A 19723-nucleotide genomic window follows, 5' to 3' on the forward strand; every position below is an offset into this window, starting at 1 on the left:
GCAGGTGCAATGGGCTGCCAGTAGATCCAGTTATGGATATAGACTGACTAGTCTGTGTAGACAAGGACAAGTTTTGTTAAGCATTGTGTCAGCTAGTAGTGGTTAAATCCTGGTCTAATCACTCTGGAGATTCTTTATGCAGTTCTATCCTGATACCCTAATAGTATCTTTCCAGCAGCTAGTTAGATTTTAGGAAAAAAGCTACAGTATACTGGGGGTACCCTCTGAGACCTTATCCACCCAGTAGCCTCCAAGACTTTATCTACTTGCTTCCCAAGAACTCAGCTCAATGCTGAACTGGTCACTGAGGTGTTTTTTTTTTAATTGGCATACAATCAAACTATGCTTCAGCTGATCAGGCTCAAGCATAGGGCATGGGTACAGGGAATATTATACACCCAAACTTACACAGAAACTCCCTTCCTTTATATACATGTATACATCACACAGCATTCCCTATACATTACATCACTCATTTTGGGTGGGATTGGTTTGGTCACTTTGTAGGAACCAATTCCAATTTACGCTTTACCTCATCTTGTGTACCAGGTTTATCTTGTCCATGGTTATCTTATCCATTGTAAATTGTTCCCTGGATGTTCCCCCTTATCTGTTTCCAGCCAGCTGATCCATTTACCTCTGATGAAGTGAGCTGTAGCTCACGAAAGCTTATGCTCAAATAATTTGTTAGTCTCTTAAGGTGCCACAAGTCCTCCTTTTCTCTCTAATTCTGTCTCCCAAGAAATGAGGCCTCACACACGTCCAATTACTCATGTCAAGCCAAGGCTATACAGCAATAAAACTGACCCAACTGTGTACTTAGCTATGGAGAAGTACAGAAGCTGACAAGTTGAACTATGTCATTTGTCTCTGAGTATAACTGAAATCCCAATTCCTATCTCAAACCCTTTTGGAAAAAAAAAGTTTCCTTAACATTTGAAACAGTGTGACTGTCATTATTAATATAAGGGTCATGATAGTTGTTGGCATTATATTTATACTGCATACCTTGCAGGAAAAGAATCTCCGTGGCACAGTGTGCCCTCGTGAGTCTGTGTTGTTCCATGAATTTCCCAAACACTTTGTAAACTGAAATTCTTGGACTTTTATTTGACTGCAAAGCGCTATTACGGGATCATAGTTACGGTTAAAGTAGTATCGGAAGCAACCAACACTGAACTTCAGAGTCCGGAGAAAAGATTTCACAGTCCGATGCATGGCGCCCAAATCTTCACTTGACTGACTGTACTCACTCTGAACTTTCCAAGAATCCAAATTTATGTCGGATGCAATTAAATTGGGTACCTGATATGTTCAGGGTGAAACGGAAGCAGGGACTTCTTCAAATGTGAACGCTTTAAACCGAAAGGGGCAAAAGATTCAGACTGAACGCTGTAAACTTTAGTTACCATGCGAACGGCAGGGAGAAGAAAAGCAAACCTGCAGCTGCCTCCCCTAGCCCTTTTCAAACAATTCGTTTGTACACTTAGGCAGCGTGTTTCTCCCCCAGGCTGCAGGCTCGCACGGCAGAAGGGCAGGCTCTGGTGGGCCCGGCGGTGGGAGGGCCAGCCGCAGCCATCCTGCCGGGCACTTTCCTGTCCAGATGTGTCACCAGTTCAAAGAGCTTCTGAAACGTGAGAGAGTTTCAAGGCTCACTGAACTGCACCGACACAATTCTTCAGCCCCGGCCAGTGGCGTTAAAGCACCGCATGGAAACACGCCCAAGCCTGCACGAGGAGGAGGAGGAGGAGAGCTCAGCGGCTCCGAGATCCGATCCACCCAGCCGGTCTCCGAGCGCTGGGCACATGCTGACCGCCCACGCCTCCAGCCGGCCCAGGCAGCCGCCGCGACAGACCCTCCCCGGCCTGCTGCGGGCAGGACAGAGACCAGAGAGGTCCTCGCTCGCCCCCGGCGGGGCAGCTGCTGGAAGTGGAACCGGCCGTACAACGGCTCCCACGCCCGGCCGGCACTCGCCCGCTCCGGCACTGGGGAGGAGCCGCGGCTCCCGCCACTTGAGACTCAGCCCGCCGCCGCCCCCGACCAGGCGCGCAAAGATGACATCGTGGAAGAGCGACTCTATCCCGCGCCGAAGCCAGAGACTCACTTGATTTTCCTACCCCCTGAGCTGCCCACAGTCAAGATGATGGCGGGACGCAGACAAAGTCATTCACTGGCATGCCCATAGCCAAGATGGCGTCCGAACCAATACCTCTCTCGATACGCGGCTACCAGCAGTCAAGATGGCGACCAAAGCTGTGCGCTCTGTCGCCATCTTGGTATGGGCAGTTGGCCAGACAGAGACTTACTATAATCCTCCAGGTTGTTGGTTTTAAGACATATTAACGGTTTCTTTGCTATTTTAGCCCAATTTCGTGCCTTGAAACGTTTGCTTTCGGGCACCTGCCCCTTTCGATAACCGTAACTTCATAGAGAAAAGTGGATATGTAACAAATGGGTTTTATTATCGCGGGATGCTCCTTGTAGTAACTCCCCCGAGCTCCTCAAGGTTACAGCAACCCAGGTGAAGTGCCGTATAGGTCAGGGCAGAAACATGCAAGACAAGATTCATAGGAACCTTCTTGCCCTTATCAAAGATGGCTGCTGCCGTCCCTCCTCCCGAGCCTGCGCTGGGAGGGCCTAGCCGCAGCAACTGGAAGCGCAAGTCCCTTCTCTGGGTCGCTGAGCGCACGTCTCCTCCACCCCGCCCCCCTCTGCTTAGCTCCTCTCTGTCTATCCCCGGCTGCTGCTCCCCGCCCGGGGACGGGTCAGTGAGCGGCTCAGGGCTTGTTTCCCCTTGAGCCCCTGGGGGGCTCCCTCAGGTCTTCCCTGCCTGCTCCCAGCAGCCTCAGCATGACTGAGGCTACAGCCTGGCCCGGGAGCATCCCAGCTCCTGTTGCCAGCTGTGAGTCAGGAGGAGGAAAAGGAGAGGGAGACGCTGAGGAAGGTCCGAAAGGAAGGAAACAGGGAGCCGCTAGAGCCCGGTGGAAACTGCTCAGAGAGGTATCGCGCTACTTTACATTTCCTCAAGGCCCTTTCCTCCCAAGGCTGCCGCAGAGCCTGCTAACCTATGCACAAGGCCACTGACATGCAGCCACTTCTGGGGTGGAGGGCGGTAGCTAGGATATCGTCCCATGGCAAAGCTGCCTGTACTGGGGGAGGGGGACTTTGGTCACACACTGTTGATGAGCCCTGCACTTAGGAGAGTGCTTTCCAGGGGTGCTTGAATGTCCATGCACAACAAGGAAGGATGCAGTTTTTAAGGGCTGTTCTGAAAGATTCCCTAATGCTTTCAGTTGCAATTCACCAGGATGAAGGGCTAAGATAACATCACTGGGATCTAGGTTTGTGGGCACAGGGAGTTTAAGTGTTTCAGATCTAGTGCTGAGACCACTAAATCGCCTCCCAGAACACACACTGTGCACTTCCGTAGCAACATGCTTCACCTAAGAGCCACAAAATGCCATGCAATCACTTAGCTTGTTTTCGCAACATTTTGGTACGGTATATTTGCAATGATTAGGGACCTACAGATCTATGACTATTCAAATGAGTGGAATATTAAAAATGGCATTGAAATACAAACAGTGAAACCCTTCACCACAAACTGAGAGAGTCTTAAAAATTAACTTACAATTAAGGCTGTAGTGGTGGACCAAGGGGCATTAGTGCCCATTCCTGCAGGCAGCCCCAACTTCATTGGGGCTCTCTACAGATGCCAGTGTTTGCACATGCAGAGCAAATTGCAGGCTCAGGGCCTTAGGACGCAACTGTTCTGAGCAACTGGAAACTAATGCCTCAAAATAGTATATGTACTGTTAACTGGCATTTCTATTTTTCTATTAATTTTTATTTATTTTTCATAAAGAAACAAAAATGGTAAATGACCTACAGCTTGTATGTTTTCAAATACCGCATCCTGGGCTTGCCAATAGAATTATGGAATTGTGCAATTTTATAGCTTGTCAAAGCTGCAAGATCAGAAAATACTGCATAGACATAACATGTTAGAGTGGGTGTAACCGTAATAAAATAGGAGAAGACATACAAAAATAGGGAGATGAGGGAAGGAGGTGGTGAGGGAGGAGGGGGAAAAAAAGGAGAGGTTAGGTGGAATGGGAACAGACTTTCATCCTAAAGGATCACAAAGTGCTTTATTATACATTAAAGGTAATCAGTGATGCAAACTCTCATGAAAGAAATAATGTGAATAGATGAGAATGGCAGCTTATTTGTTTGTTTTTTGTAAAAGTAGGTTTCTGGTCCTCATGATTGTGGAGAAAAGTTTGAAAACGTGACCTAAATGTTTCCTAGAGACTCTCAACCCAGAAGACAAACAAAAACAACCTAAAATATGATTTTTAAAAAAAGTATCATGATCTCTAAACAAATCTCATGATTTTTGGGTACCTGAATCGTGATTTTTGAACTCTTAAAGTGGATAATTAACAAAGTCTCATAATACTCATGGATGAGCCTTATGGTTAAAGGGACACTTGTTGCCTTAAAACTCACACTTCTCTTTGAAAATGTTTTTGTATACTATTGTTGCATGTGATGCCTAATGCATCAGTCCTGCATTTAGCTCTGTCCTGCACTTGCAAAGAGCCCTATTGAAGTCAGGGTCAGCCTGTGAGGAACCAGTTGTAGGATTGGGACCTAAGATTGACACTGTATAACTGAAAGGCATTAGAGAGAGAGAGGGGTTTTTTGGTATTATCTTTCATTTTGTTTAATCTGTGCATTTGACAACACCTTATGTATAGTCAATTTCCATCTTTGTGTATTCAAATAGAGCCCAGTCCTGCAAACACTTAAAGGTGTGCCTAACACACATGAATAATGCCACTGAGTTCAGTAGGACTGCTCACTTGGGTAATGTTAAGGACAAGCTTAAGTGTTTGTCAGTCTGTGGCCAAAGTAAAATTACTTATGTTTAAGGGTTTGCAAGATTGAGCATAAAGGCCTCAATCCTGAAGACACTTATTCATGTGCTTAACTTTAGTTGAACAAGCAGTCCCATGGCACTAGTTTTGTGCCTAAAGTTAAGCATATGTGTAAGTGTTTTCAGGACTGGGGCCTAAAGGCAGTATGGGTTGGATCCACAAAGGTACTTAGGTGCCTAAACTCCAGACTTAAGGGCCTAAATCCCAGTTTTGGCTCCACTGCAATCTACAAAACTGCAGCTGAATCCTGTAGGTGCCTAAATCCACTTGGCCCCTACGTTTTCAGAATAAAAGTTCACTAATACCTACGTTTCTGCCTCTGGGCATGCATACTGCTGCCTCGCTCTAGGAACTGAGATGCGCATCTCTTCCTGTAAGCCCCAGAGCAATTCACAAACCAGGGGTAGATAGATTTTACATTGCATGCAGGGCCTGATCTAGTTAGTAGGTGTGCTCAGAGGTCACCTACCAGATCAGGTCTTATCCAAAATCTGGTCCAAGAGGAGGTGATTAGAGCACTTGCCTGGGTGTGGGACACACAGGTTCAATTCTCCCCTCTCTGCTGCGGGGAGGGGCGGGAAGGGGAGAGAATTTAAATAGTGGTCTCCTACTACTCAGCAGAAGTGCTCGAACCACTGAGCTCTCTCTCTCTCTCTCTGTCCTGGAAGGTGGATTTTGCACTTGATGTAGCCTACCTCTTCTTAAAGATCACTGTCAGAGATCACTGCCAGTGCAAGCCATCCTCCCACCTCACTGGTAAATGGCTTGGCATCACCAAAGTGGACAACAGGAAAGCAGTATTTTGAAGCAATGCTGACATTCTGCTCTCCAGCAAAATTTGAATTGTGTCACACTAGTTGTGTCTTCACTGGTCTTTTTTTCTTAAAATTTCCTACTGCTGCTGCCTCTGCTTCCATGAATTTAGCTGCACTCAGGGCAGCAGTAAAAAGAGTGGCAGCAGCCACCAACAGCTTCCAGCATTTCAGAGAGAAATAAATTCCTTTTAGTAAATTAATAGATTTTAAATCAAGAAAGATAAGTTATGAGATAATGTAGGCTGACTTATAATACAGGCCATAGAACTTCACCCAGTAATCCCTGCACTGAATCTAAAAACTTGTGGTTTAACTAGGTATATCTTCTGGAAAGACATGCAATTTTGATGTAAAGATTTCAAGTGTTGAAGAATTTACCATACCTTTGCTAAAACTCTTCCTGTGGTTATTTAATCCTCAGTGTTAAAATTTTGCACATAATAGCTTTAGAGTCCAAGGAAATTGAAAAGTCTTCACATCATTTCTTTAGTTTCACATCAGTTTTAATTTATGAAAAAATTCATTTTTTTAGCTCAGTTCTCCCTTTATTTCCTTTGTCAATGATCTGAATACTCTCCCTATCAGTATGTGCTTGGTGGATGATGGTCACTGTTTGCTTCCTCTCATAAATTACAGCAGAACTTCTGTGCAGGAGAAAAGCAACATTAAGGCCCTGATCTTGCAAATATTTACACTAGAAGTGGAATTCACAAAGGAGGTTTAAACACCTTACTACCCCATAGGGTGCCTAAGTCCAACGTTTAGTAATGCTGGTATTCACAAAACCCTTGCTCAGCTGTCGCCTAAAGGTAGGCATCTAAAGTCATGAAGTGCTTGAGTTTCTGCTTTTAAATTCTCCCCTGCAGGATTCACAAACTAGGCATTCCCTGGCTATCTAGCCTTCAGGACTCAAGCTGGTATATGCGCTTAGAGTATGCCTATATCCATGTTAGAGGAGGAGATGGTGCCACTCCCATCCCCCTTATAACCTTTAGCCCAGTGGTTACTGCACTCAATTTGTGGGAGACTTCAGTTCAGTTTCCCTCATTGTCTTATATAGAACAGGCATTTGAATTTGGGTCTCCAGTCTCCCAGGAATGTGCCCTTACCACCTGGGGTGGGTCTTTTTGAATTTCTCCTTTTGAAGCTGTTCCACTGTATATAAATGATTAAATATTAATTGAGCCCAGAGAGAGGGAGTGACTATATAGTCTCATGGTTAGGGCACTCAGATGGGAAACTCATGTTCCAGCTTCTCCGCTCCAATTAATCTATAGTTATTTATACACACTAGAACAGCTCCAACAGAGTCAGAGAGATCACCACCACCATGTTTCTTGAAAAACCATTCACGTGGCTTAGGCACCTAACTCCAGGAGGGGGGTTCATGGCTGTGAATCCCATATGGAGATAGGTGCCTCCCTCTGGTCTGGATTTAGGTGCCTAAGTCTTTTTGAGGGTGGTACTTAGCCAACAGAAATGCTGCAGATCCCTGTGCTCTATCTTTGGCAGCTCCCTGCTCAGCATGCTGGCTTTTGTGAATCCCATTAGGTGCCTAACTCTCCCCATGCATTGAATAGGGAGTCTGGGAGCCTAACTCAGGGTTGTTAATTCCATTAGGTGCCAGGGAGTCTGAATCCTCCAGTGAAGAGGTCCCCAAACTGTGGGGCAAGCCCCCATAGCGGGGTGTGGAGAATGTTTTGGGGGAGGGGTCAGCAGGCCTGGGGGAGAGGGAGTGCCACCCAGTCCTGCTGCCAGTTTTGCTTCAGCCCTAGCCCCAGCTCCTGGCCCCGTCCGCAGCACCAGTGTGGTTCTGCTGCCGGCCCCCACCGCTGCCCGGCTACAGCTCCACTCCTGCCCCACCCTTCCTTGTCCCCTGGCTGCAGCTTTGTTCCCGGCCCGGGGCTGAGTCTGGAGTTGGGGTCAGGCCGGGAGCGGAGCCGCACCTGGCCGTGGGCCCAACTGCCAGTCCCCACTGCATCTTGGCTGTGGCTCTGCTCCCACTCCCGGCCCCAGACCCATCCCTAGTTGTGGCCCCAGCCTTGGCCCCCTTAACCCTGTCCGCGTTATCCTGCCCAGGAGCCACGGCCCCACTCCTGGGTGGGGCACAGACAGAGGTAAGGGGGAGGCACAGTCCTGAAAAGTTTGGGGACCCCTGCTCTAGTGAATCCCTCGCAAGATTCTTCACTTTAAGCATGTGAGTAGTTCAGTTGACTTCACTGTGATTGCTCAGCTGTCTAAGTTATACATCTGCATAGGTGGTAGTAGGATTGGGTTCTTAATTTTAACTTTTTTTTAATGTGTAATTTTGGTTTCCCCTAATTTGGAGCAGTGGCCCTGGAAAGACTGCCCATATGATAGTATTGTGTTATGGATATGTTTGGTTTACCGTGAGATTCTCTGTTGTTGTCCTTTAAGTCAGGACAAGAGGGAATGCCAAATGGGGCTAATGTATCACAGTAATTATATCCACACTACAATTCTGAGCATTTGTTCAGTTTGTTCATAGTAATTATTGTTCTAGTGTTAATACCTCCTCAGCTTTGGAAGTTTTTGTATAGGGAAGGTTTGGTTGGTTCAGTGAGCAAACCTGCCAGCAGGAGGAGCCTTTAGTCTGTTTTTAACGTGCCCTCTCCCACCCCCCCCACCAAACACAGAAAATAACCAACCCTCCCCTGTCTCCATTCAGTTTTATTGGACAAAATTCCTATAATTATAATTTATGTTAAAGCAGTAGATCCATAATAGGAAATTAAGATTTGCAGGTAAGAAAATAAAAACTGTGAATTCCTTTTGCAGTAAATTATGTAGGCTGGCTATGCACCCCCCACACAAATATTTCCTTTAATTTGTTCTAATTGTACTGCCCATTAATTGTATCATGTACCTGCTTAAAACACAGAAAAATGCAGAGAACTCAGCAGCAGTGTCTGGGGTGATGCATTTCTCTGTGTGTGGGGAGAAGGCTTATGTTTCCTCCTCAACCTGCATGTATCTGTGACCTTTTCCTCTGCAGATTTCTTGCTTCTTCATGTTCTTTATTAGTTCTTCTATAGGTTTTACATGGTCCAATGAACAAAGATCAATTTAATCTTACTGGTCCATCTGAAGAAAAAAATCTGTTTTGCACTCTTTACCAATAATGTTCAGATTAATCCATGAATCACAGAGAGAGAGAGAGAGAGAGATGGGGACAACCTTCCTTCATATTCTCCTTAAACACAGCACTTTGAGCAGCAGTTCTCAGACGGTGTCTGAACGCCAGTTTCAGGGGAGCCCCGATGCTCCCAGTGGGGCTGTAGCCCCTCCCCCCCATGCAAGCCCTGTGAAATCAGCTTGTGGTTCCCCAGGCGGCTGTGGACTCTTGGTTGAGAACCGCTGCTCTAGAGCCCTGCACTGATTTAGAAAAAAAAAAAAACTTGGATCTGTATCCAATCTGCAAAGATGTTAAACAATACAACTGCTTCCACAGATATAAAGCGAATATCTGCAGATTTGCAGGGCTCTAGTTACCGGTAGCAAATATTGGCTCTTCTACAGTACAGCTAAACTCAGGAGAAGTTTAGATTGGCCAACAGACTGTTTTTTACAATCATGTGGATTATGTTTGAACAGTTGTGAACCCCCAGGGTATATATGGCTCTCTACATGCCCAAGCAGTGCCTCCCACATCTTCACTGCTATTTATACCCATACTAGCTGGGAGTGCAGTGTCTGAACTCTAAATGCCGCCGTAAGTGTAGACATAATTTAAATGAGTGCCAGACACCGTTCAAATATAGTCCACATGGTTGCAAAAAATGGTCTTTCCCCACTGGTGCAGCCTTTCACTACCACACATAGCTATGCACCACAGTGACAAGTGTGGACACAGCCTGCTTTTCCATGTGGCATGCAGCTACACGTGTAGTGCCTGTACTCTACATCCTGCCATAAATATAGACATAACCTGGGGTTCACTTAGTAGGGCTCTTAGAATTACCTTTTTCCCTTGGAGAGCTAACTCTTTATATTTGTAGATTTGAAACTATGATATCTCAGTGTCTGTAAGACAGAGCAGTTTTACCAGATCTTGCAAAGAATGGTCTGATTTAACACAGGGGGGAAAGGAGGGCATCTTCATTTTTGTTGTTAGTTATAAGCCACTGTTTTAAACAAAGGCTACGTTTTAGTTATGGGTTTTTTTTTAGCAAAAGTCATGGATAGGTCACGGGCAGTAAACAAAAATTCATGGCCCGTGGCCTGTCCATGACTTTTACTATATACCCCTGACTAAAACTTGGACTGGGGGTCCGTGGGTGCTTTGGGGGGCAGGCTGGGGGCTTCGCAGGTGCTGGGGGTGTGTGTGGCCTGGGACCTGTGCTGGTGTGTGGGGTGGTGCGCGGCCCGGACCCATGCTGGGGGAGGGGGTGCGCAGGCGGCAGTGCATGGACTGGGACCCCTGCTGGTGCTGGGGGGTGGGGATGAGCGGCGGCATGCAGCCCGGGACCCGTTTTGGTTGGGGGAGGGTTGGCGGGGCTGGCAGTCTCCCAGCCCACCTCTGACTGGCATGTTCTTGCAGGTTGTGGGGGGAGGGCGGCTAGGGGGGCTCTGCGCGCTGCTCCCGCCACAAGCGCTGGCTCCACAGCTCCCATTGGCCGGGAATTGCAGCCAATGGGAGCTGCGGGGGTGGTGCCTGCAGGTGCGGGCAGCATGCAGAGCCCTGTGGCCCTTCCACCTAGGAGCTGCAGGGACACGCCTCCCAGGAGTCAACCCAGCATAACTCTTAAGTGTCATAGACTTCAATGGGACTACTTATGTACATAAAGATACACATGCTTAAGCATGCTGCTGGACTGGTGCCGTGGGTACTCGATGAGGTCTAGTTGGGTGAAAACTCAGTTTGGATGAGACAGAGATTACTTAGATTTGTGGGGCATGCCTGCCATTTCTCATCAGTTTCTCCTGTTTCTGGATGACTACATAGCAGATGTGGCCAAGATTGCACTTGGCCAGCAGTCTGTCACTATTTATGTTAGCTACAAAGCTTTAGATAAAGCTATTTAGTTTTGTTACCTTGGGATTGGATTACTTTATTGCATTCTATATGGGCTACACCTGAAGACCTCCAGAAGATTCAACTAGTGCAGAATATGGCTCACTTGATTAGTGGAAGGAAATATTTGCTCCTGTCCTGTGTATTGTGCAGTTGCTCCCAATCTCTTACAAGGTGCAATACAGAGTGGTGTTTAAAACATCAAAAGCCCACACTTTGGGACCTGATGAGCTGAGGTACCTCTCTTCTTGTGTGATGGGGATAGAGAGGGTTGACGAATGGAAACATAATTTTGTAAAAGTCAAAGTTGTTTCAATTTTGTAAGGTTCAAAATAGAACTTTTTCAAAAATTTCCAGGAAGTATTCTGAAAAGTTAGAATTTTTGTTCATCCCCTTATTCCCCTTCTTTCCTTTTCAATGAAACCACATTTTTTAAATGGAAAAATTTTGACTAGCTCTTTCTGAGGCGGGTGAGATCAGCTGAGGTACTTGTTCAAAGATTTTCATTTTCCCTATCAGCCTGCTTGAGAGGAATCTTTTGATCTACAAGGCTTGTGTGTTCTCTGTGGCTTTTTAAGGAAAGGTAGAGTAAATAAGGCATTAGGGGCAGTGGTGTTGTAGTGGGGTGGGACTCAGGATATTAGAGAGACAAGGTGAGTGAGGTAATATCTTTTATTGGATCAATTTCTGCTTGAAGTTGGTCCAGTAAAAGATATTCCCTCACCCACCCTTGTCTCTCTAAGGATTTAGGAGGCAATATTAACTTGAAATCAGTCAGTATTTTAAAAAAAGTTAAAACTATTTTTAAATACTACACCTATCCATAAGTCCCTCTGCCAATTTTTGTGGATTTTATAATGATTTTTTATTTTATAAAATGTTTTTATCTCTCCTGTTCTTGTGTGAAAGACTCACACAGACAAAAAGGGGAAAATGAGTTCCTGACTATACAGGGAAACTGGAAACTAACTATAAACAAAATGTTGTCAAATCCACAGAGTAAACATACTAAAAAATTCTGCAATCTCAGTTAGTTATTCTAATGATAAATGTTTTTTAAAAAGTCTGATTTTTTAAAAACTTGTCCCTTAAGTACATTTTTTTGTTCATTCACATGATTGGATGAGGGTAATTTCATGATTTATTTTGAAAGAATTTTGTTTTATTATATATGTACCCATATATACATATACAGAAGCATATTTTTTTTAGTTTGACATAAATGAGATTTGTTAATGAAGCCTTTTTTTCAGGCGTCATTGGGAGTGAAATTTTTTAAAAAGCTGTATTACTTAAACTGTTTCCAGCCAAATTTTAAGCGTTTATCCACTTTGATTACAGTGGAGTAATCAAATAGTTTAGATTATAGCTCTGGATCAACTTTTTTCTTTCTTGTATTTGTCTGTTTCCTTAGTGACCATTTCTCATTTGCTTTGCTCTAAGGTATGCTAGTTATATTATTCCTTGGGAGGGTATTCATTTAAAATGGCATTATATGGTAAGTAAGTGAGCCTTGAAGTTCACTTGGAGGGCATCATGAAAACAGAGAAAACTGTCTTTCAACCTTTCAAAATGTTATCATGACTAGTTCTAGATAGATTTGTTTTTGTCTACAGTTCTACAATAGCAATACCTATATCTTTGTGACTTGTAACACAATTTTGATGCTTCCGGGAGTTGACTTAAGAAAAGAAACCCGGAGTCTTTTGAAAAATACATGGGTGAAATATAACAATACCACATGTTCTCCCTTTAGTCTACATTTTCTTTAATTACATTCAGATTCTTAAAAAATCTGTCCTTCCATTATGTTTTTGATTTTCAGAGCTCTGCTTGATTTTAGTTCTAGTTTGATGAGAAGACATAATTTACAGTTAAAAAAATGTCTTCAAGGAGTGGGTGTTCAGCTAGCTTAGAGAATGTATTTTACAGAATGATTAGAGGAAATGATATGTCTCTGTAGACCAAAGAATGGAAAACAGAGCAGTGTTTTCATACTGTTTTCTCATTCTGTTAGTAATGATTTGCTTTTGCATAATGACAGGTTTCAGAGTAACAGCTGTGTTAGTCTGTATTTGCAAAAAGAAAAGGAGTACTTGTGGCACCTTAGAGACTAACCAATTTATTTGAGCATAAGCTTTCGTGAGCTACAGCTCACTTCATCGGATGACTTTCCATAGTATGCATCCGATGAAGTGAGCTGTAGCTCACGAAAGCTTATGCTCAAATAAATTGGTTATTCGCTAAGGTGCCACAAGTACTCCTTTTCTTTTTGCTTTTGCTTTCCCATAAAATCTAAACTTTTCTGAAAACCAGTCTTGACAGTTTTCTTTAGCTGTTAAGCTGTTCTGATTATTTTTTCTCTTTAAGTATTACACGGTTACCTCATATAAAGAAGGTATTAACACTGATAAAGTAAAATTTGTGTTTTAATTCTACTGTCTCCTTTATGGCAGCCGTCACGCTCCCTTTATGTTTTAGAGTAGGCACATCCGCACTGGGAAAACTGGGATCTGTAATTTGCTGATGAACTTACCCAACCTTTGTCAGTAAAAGTGTAGTGTAGACAGTGCACTACCAACTAGTGTCCTCAGTGCAACATTAGACAATGCTATTGTAAAAATGCCTGCAACCTATCACTGCTGCAGCTTATAATATTGCTTAACAGGTTAAGGTACACCAATGGAGAATTGCTGGTCCATATTTTTATTACTGTAGACAACCCAATGAGCAAGGATTTCACTACAACCTTCTGCAGAAGATTATTGACTTAGTTGAGGTGTGTGTTATCATTTTACTTTGTGTAGTTCTAGTCTGAAAATTTAGCATATAAAAATGGCACCTGATTATATCCAAATAATAAATCCGTTGAGTATTCAGAGCAATATCCATTTACTTTGGTAAATTAAAATACTTTTTTCTTCTCCCCCTTTTTGCTCTTTATCCACTTGTTTGTTAAGTTCCATTTAATTCCATTTATAGGAATTTAATTATAGCTGTGGAAACCCTTTGAAGGCAGTGAATTGCTCAGAAGTCACTGAGGGCAGTATTTGGTCTGTGAAAGATTTTGTAACGGTGATGATGTGGGAAAAGGAAAGAACCCAATTTAATTCTCGGATCCCAGGATAAGTTTCCTGAACTGGCAGTTAGAAAAGCAATCAATGTTTGTTTTTTGTAAAGTGACCACATTTGCTTTGGAAATATTGAAACCTAATATATTCAGCATCCCACACTGCCATTTTTACAGTCTCTTTTCAGAGCTGAAGAACAAGACTGCAGTGCTGCCTTGCTTTTGCTTTGCATTTCAAGACCGATTATACTGTTTGCTGCTTAGCTATTCCCGTTGATTCCAGACTTACCTCTCCAGTAAGATAAGCCCCCAATTGGACATTTTCTTGTGAGCTGTATACTTAATCTTTAATATTTTATCCTTAATTTCAAAGGTTCTGAAGAAAAATCACTTGGAGGATGTGCATCTTCAACAAGTGTCTATAAGAAGGTTTGCATCGTTCAGTCTCTTTTCAGCAGAAGACTGCAAAAGGATTACAGAAGAGGAAACTGGGACTTGGGTTCAATACACAAGTGTCTTTTATCCTGAGTATAGTGTCTCTTTAAGGTAACTGTCATTCCAGTTTTAAGATTCAAGTACTTTTCAACTCTTGCACAGGAATCAAATCTGAAACTCATGATTTATTCTTCCAATATTTGTGTGTATCTAGAGATAAATTTACAAGTAAACTGTGTCAGAGCTTAATCTTAGTTGATCATTATATTAAACAACCTCTCCAGTTTTCATTGGGACTCATTGAGTTGCCAGAGCTAGAAAGCTTCAGTAAAATAGGCATGGATTGAGCACAGCGGAATGCAAATCTAAGAATGTGTTTAATTTTCCCATTAACTTTTTGTTGTGTTGTTAAATTCTCTATTATGTAAACAAAAGCTGATAAAAGTATAACAAAATTGAGTAAATTACTTGACTTTTTAAATCTTAGTAAAAACATTTAATGACCTGACATCATTTACAAATAAATCTCGTAAAGTTGGTGTTTTTTTGTAGTTACAGTAAATTTGTATTCAGTTTTATTTATAATAACATGATTTTCAGAAAACTCTATAATACTAATTTGGAAGCTTTTTAGAAAAGTACAATGAAGACAGATAAAAGTAGCCAATTTCTGCAGGGAGGGTTTATACATTTTATGAAATTGCCAGCAGACTGGTTCTGACACAAGGAATCTGTATAAAAAAAAAAAAAAAAAGCAGCCCTGCAAGAGCTGTTAGCAAGTTTCTAGAAGTCTCTCCAATATTGTAATGAGTTGCCAAAGCAGTAAACTCTTCCATGTACTGTATTTCTCTTTTCTCCCCTCCCACTTCCCTGCTTTATCCTCCTTTCTCTGACTTGTTTGATTTTCTACACACCTATAACTTGTACTCTCCTCAATAGGCATCAGTGAAACAGTAACTTAAGCATCCCTGAAGTGATGCTTGTTCTAAAGCCCCAAATTAGACCTGCTGTGGGTTTAGGATTTTGTGTTCCATGCACAGAGGAGAATATTCTGGAGAGCCTGACTCATTGAAATTATAAAACTCATTTCTGTTTGACTTGTACCTTTAAATTGAAGTTGCTCTTGGGAACTAAGATCTATACAAACAAGTGACCTTCATTAACTATGACATTTTGCTAGTTTACTAAAAAATGCATGCTGGTTATCTTAAAATAGCAGTTAGGTATAAAGCCAAATATCAGATTACTCTCAATCTTAAACTTGAGCCCAAAGAGACTACCCAATTTTTGTTAATTTTCCATTTTTATATTCAGCAGTGCTATATAGCCTCAATAAGTCTTACCCATTGAATAGAGTGTTTGCTGCTGTTAGCAATGTAATCATGGTAAATACAATATTTACTCTGCATGCCATCTGTTTTAGGGAACGCTAGAGATTCATTTCTTAACGCTTCTTCATCAAATTTCCTTTGCTCTCCATTATCAGCTCTGTAAGGCTGTCTCTGCTCGATGTCTCCTAGACTTTGCTAGTTTCAGGCATGAGTTTTAAGGTTATTCCCAAACCCAAGTCACATTTGTGCCAGCATAGGACAGTGTCAGAGAAGCATCAGGCTTGCCCGATTCTCAAATTTGATATTCGTGTGCTTGTACTTGCACCTTCTTCTGTATCATCACTTCAAATGATATTTTATATTTGGTAAATGGTATTTTTTTCACTAATAAAATTATTAGTTACTATATTATCCTAAAGAGACACAATCAACTTAAAAATCTTATACTGTAAACAGACACACATCTTTGCTTATGTTAATTACACTTTAATTTATTAGAAGTAAATACATTGTAAAACTCATGTTTACTTTTCTTTTATCTTTTGCATACCTTTCAGATTGGCCAATGTAAATCAATGAAGCACTATTTTGTGCTGGAGGGAGCTTTCAGAATTCCATATGGGAATGTTGGGATGATTTCCTGGCAGGTTTTCTTCTTCTCTGGGTAATATTAAATGATGCCTACCAGAGATGACTTGTCCCTAGGGCTAAAAAAATACTTTGATCCAGTTGGTTTGCCTTTGGACTGAATCAGTTTGCACTGAATAGCTCATACTTGTCATTTCGAAGAGTGAATGTGTGTGTGGGGGAGGGAAGGCGGCAGGGAGAGGGGCTCTCTAAACTCCCAGAATATTTTTCCAGGAACAAAATGTAAATACCTCCAGCAAAGAGCAGTTTAGTTGAAATTTCTTTAAGTGGAGTTCCTCCCTTCCCTGTGAGAGAGGATTTTATTAAAAGGATAAACAAACTAATAGGGCTCCACTGTGAGACTTGTGTGCACTGCTGCTTGACCACGGACTGTTTTAGAGCAGCTGATCATTGGGGGAGGAGTGTGTTCACTCATCCTTTGAATTGGGCATTATAGAACTTGAACTTGAATCAGGCAGTGGATAGATCAGTGGACTGAGTTTCAGGAAGCTTGGTTTCTACTCCTGGCACTGCCACTGGCCTGCTGGCTGACCTTGGCCAAGTCACTTCACCTCTCTCTGCCTCAGCTAAGGAAGAAAGGAAGATAAAGCAGGGGGAGGAAAGCTAATGGAAAACACACATTTTTAGATTCTTTGATTTCTACTGATGAAAAGTGCTATATAAGAGCTATGTGGTATTATTATTATTTATTAGTGTATAGTCTTTCCTAATTTCTGTCTTTCCACTGGTTTGAGCAGCCAGTTCTCTTCCATATGTTGTAATACAGTCCTGCCTGTAGTGATGGCTTGTGATGTCTTTATTGCACTTTTTATTGAAGGTTTTTATTTCTCATGGCAATAACATCAGCCAGCAGAGTTGCAGGACTGCACACTTTGATGGCAGAACCTCTGTATGCTGCCTTTCGTAAGAATAATGTACTGCTGTGACCCTATCTAATATTTTGACTTAAGTAGTCTTGGATTTTCATCTACATGTTTTCCCCCAAGCTGTAGGATCTTCCCAGGAAAGCTGATTGCACATCCTGTATGTTTAAAGGGTTGTCACTATTATCTTGACAGGACTAAATACTTAAGAAAGTTCACCAGGTTGCTTGTGGCTTTTGGCAAAAAGTTTAAAGGCCAAGCTATATCAGTTCAAGGGCTATCAAAATGGATCAAATTGTGTATTCAGATATGCTATGACCTAGTTGGAGGAGTTGGACTAAAGATCTTGGAGACTATTTTATTTAGAGTGGTGGCTTCAGCAGAATCTTTTTGTCATGTATAGATTGAAGTGATCTTCCAGACATCTGACAGGAGCTTGATTCATAACTTTACAAATTGTTATTCTCCCAATACAAAGCCGAGATTGGGTGAAGAGAACACTGATAACTTTTCAATGTGATACTTGTTTGCTCTTCTCCTGAGCGTCGTCACTGCTAACTGATCTCCCATGGGGCTGGGGAGGAGGTTTCCCATAGTTGCCAATGTGTAAAACGTTTTGCCAGAGCCAGTTCTAATAAGCTGGAGCTGTGAAGGCCACTAGGCCCCCTTCTACTGCAGGGTGTCATACTTATTCTGGTAAATTGTAGCTTAGATCCTTAGAAGGGAAGGAGAGAAAAGCAGAGGAAAGTAGAATCCTCCAGCAGTTGCCAGACTTCTGGCTTATTTGAAAATTTCTCACTGAAATTTCCTCCTTCCCCCCATTCTGGCCCTTCTCCACCCCAGAGTCCAATTTTGACATGGTATGTAAACCATTTTCCCTTTGTATGCCGAGCACAGTACTGCACTCTGTATTTTTAGCAGGAGGCAGCTGCAGGGTATAGAGCTGGGAGGTAGCTGCCTGAAGGTTGCAGAAGAGCAGCCAATAAGGGGCTGCTAAAGACCAAGGACAGTCTCTGCTGTGCACAGCACAACTGCATCATAGTTGTCAGCTGCCACAGAGCATCATTTTACCTCTCTCTCTTTCCCTTCTCCCTTCATTCAGGGTCTCCTATCTCTCGTTTTCATATCTTTTCCCCCAAGGAAGGTTCCTTTTTTTCAATTCCCTTTTCTTGCCTTCTCTTCCAAGAAGGGCACTTTTCCCACCCTGGGAGTCCCACGTATTCTTAGCCAACCTTCTGAGGTCTCCCTCACTTGACGACTGTGAGCCGCCAGCATCCCTGATTGTGAGGAAGGGCTGTATGTAGATATTTCTGGAGTTGGTTAACACTGCTCCTGTGTCATCCATAGTGTGTCTGTCACTCTACAGATTCCTATCTTCCTATAGCTGTTTCTGCAGGTTCACTGTCTCTTTTTGCCCAGGGGACATTAGGACCTGATCCAGCAAACATTTGCAGGGTTGAACACAAAATATGAAATGACCCAACCTTAAAATGAGCTTGAGAGAGTAATTCTAGATGGCTAGCCAATGGAAAAGCCATGGCACTTCCAAGCACAGACTTATCAGGGTTATCGAGATGAAATTGCTACCATATCATGGGATTCTGAACAAAGCAAATTATACACATCATGACAGTGGAAATTGTAAGTATAACCCACAGTGTCTGTCTGGGTAGTGAAGTATAAGAACATAGCCCAAGTCATCCTATTTTGTCCAGGCACGATCAGCTGTAGTAGAATTATCCCCTGCCATGTGCCACTGCTTTGCATTTGCCCTCCCCCATCTCCCACCACAGTTGATTTTCTTTTCATAGCAAAAAATCGTTCCTAAAAGCTTTAAATGGCTACGTTTCAAAGGCTGGGTTCCTGTTACACACTGTGTCTCAAATACTTGTACTGCTCTGGTTGAATTCTTAATTGAATGTGGTGTCTGACAGTTTTTCTTTCAGTGTTACTTTTAAATAAATTATTGTATTGTAATAAAAATGGCATGAAAGTAGTAAGCCACTTTTCAGGCATGTAACTTTTAAAAAGAATTATCCTCCGCATTGAAATTACTGATGTTTATTCTCAGTGTAAAGATGTGTGTGTGATGTCAGTGTGTGTGGGGTTTTGGGTGGGTTTCTTTTCTTTTTCTTTCTTTCTTCTTTTTCTTTTCGATAAAATTCTGTTTGTCTGCATTGTTACTACTTCAGGGCCCATTCCTGTGGACCCACTGTTCCTGTCTGTCTTTGTGTTTTTGTACTGGACTCCATCCGTTTTAGTAACTGAGTGCCTCCCAAATTAATAGATTGTCATAGTGATGTCCTTCATGAAATATTCAGCTCTTCTTCCTTTTCTGGCTACAGGAAAGAACACTTAGGGTAGGATTTTTGGGGTGGGAGTGATGTGGGATGTGGCAGTAAGGTAAGTGGAGTTGCTAATATCATTCTGGTTGTGGTGGAAAAGCTCTGTCAAAGGGGAAGCCCTTGCACCATGACCTAAATGTGGCCAGACTCTGGTTTAGTCTAATCTGTGCTAGAGGTTAGTTCTGCAGCTGGATTCCTTCAGATGAGTGCCGCATCTCGGACTTTCCCACATTTCATC

At 42.8% G+C, this 19723-nt stretch overlaps 2 protein-coding genes across 2 annotated transcripts in view; one reads left to right on the forward strand and one right to left on the reverse strand.

The window, feature by feature from the left end:
* PREPL (prolyl endopeptidase like) overlaps positions 1-2524 on the reverse strand; it is a 30694-nt gene extending 28170 nt beyond the window's left edge. The window contains 2 exon segments of the mRNA XM_073339103.1: positions 1009-1308; positions 1311-2524. Coding sequence (XP_073195204.1) covers positions 1009-1308; positions 1311-1412 — 402 coding nt within the window. The 5' untranslated portion in view covers positions 1413-2524.
* A 63-nt stretch (positions 2525-2587) lies between these two features.
* CAMKMT (calmodulin-lysine N-methyltransferase) overlaps positions 2588-19723 on the forward strand; it is a 342413-nt gene continuing 325277 nt past the window's right edge. The window contains exons 1-2 of the mRNA XM_073339105.1: positions 2588-3000; positions 14237-14409. Coding sequence (XP_073195206.1) covers positions 2851-3000; positions 14237-14409 — 323 coding nt within the window. The 5' untranslated portion in view covers positions 2588-2850. The remainder of the gene's footprint in view (positions 3001-14236; positions 14410-19723) is intronic.

This window comes from Lepidochelys kempii, chromosome 3 (genome assembly GCF_965140265.1).
Source record: "Lepidochelys kempii isolate rLepKem1 chromosome 3, rLepKem1.hap2, whole genome shotgun sequence".
NCBI lineage: Eukaryota > Metazoa > Chordata > Testudines > Cheloniidae > Lepidochelys > Lepidochelys kempii.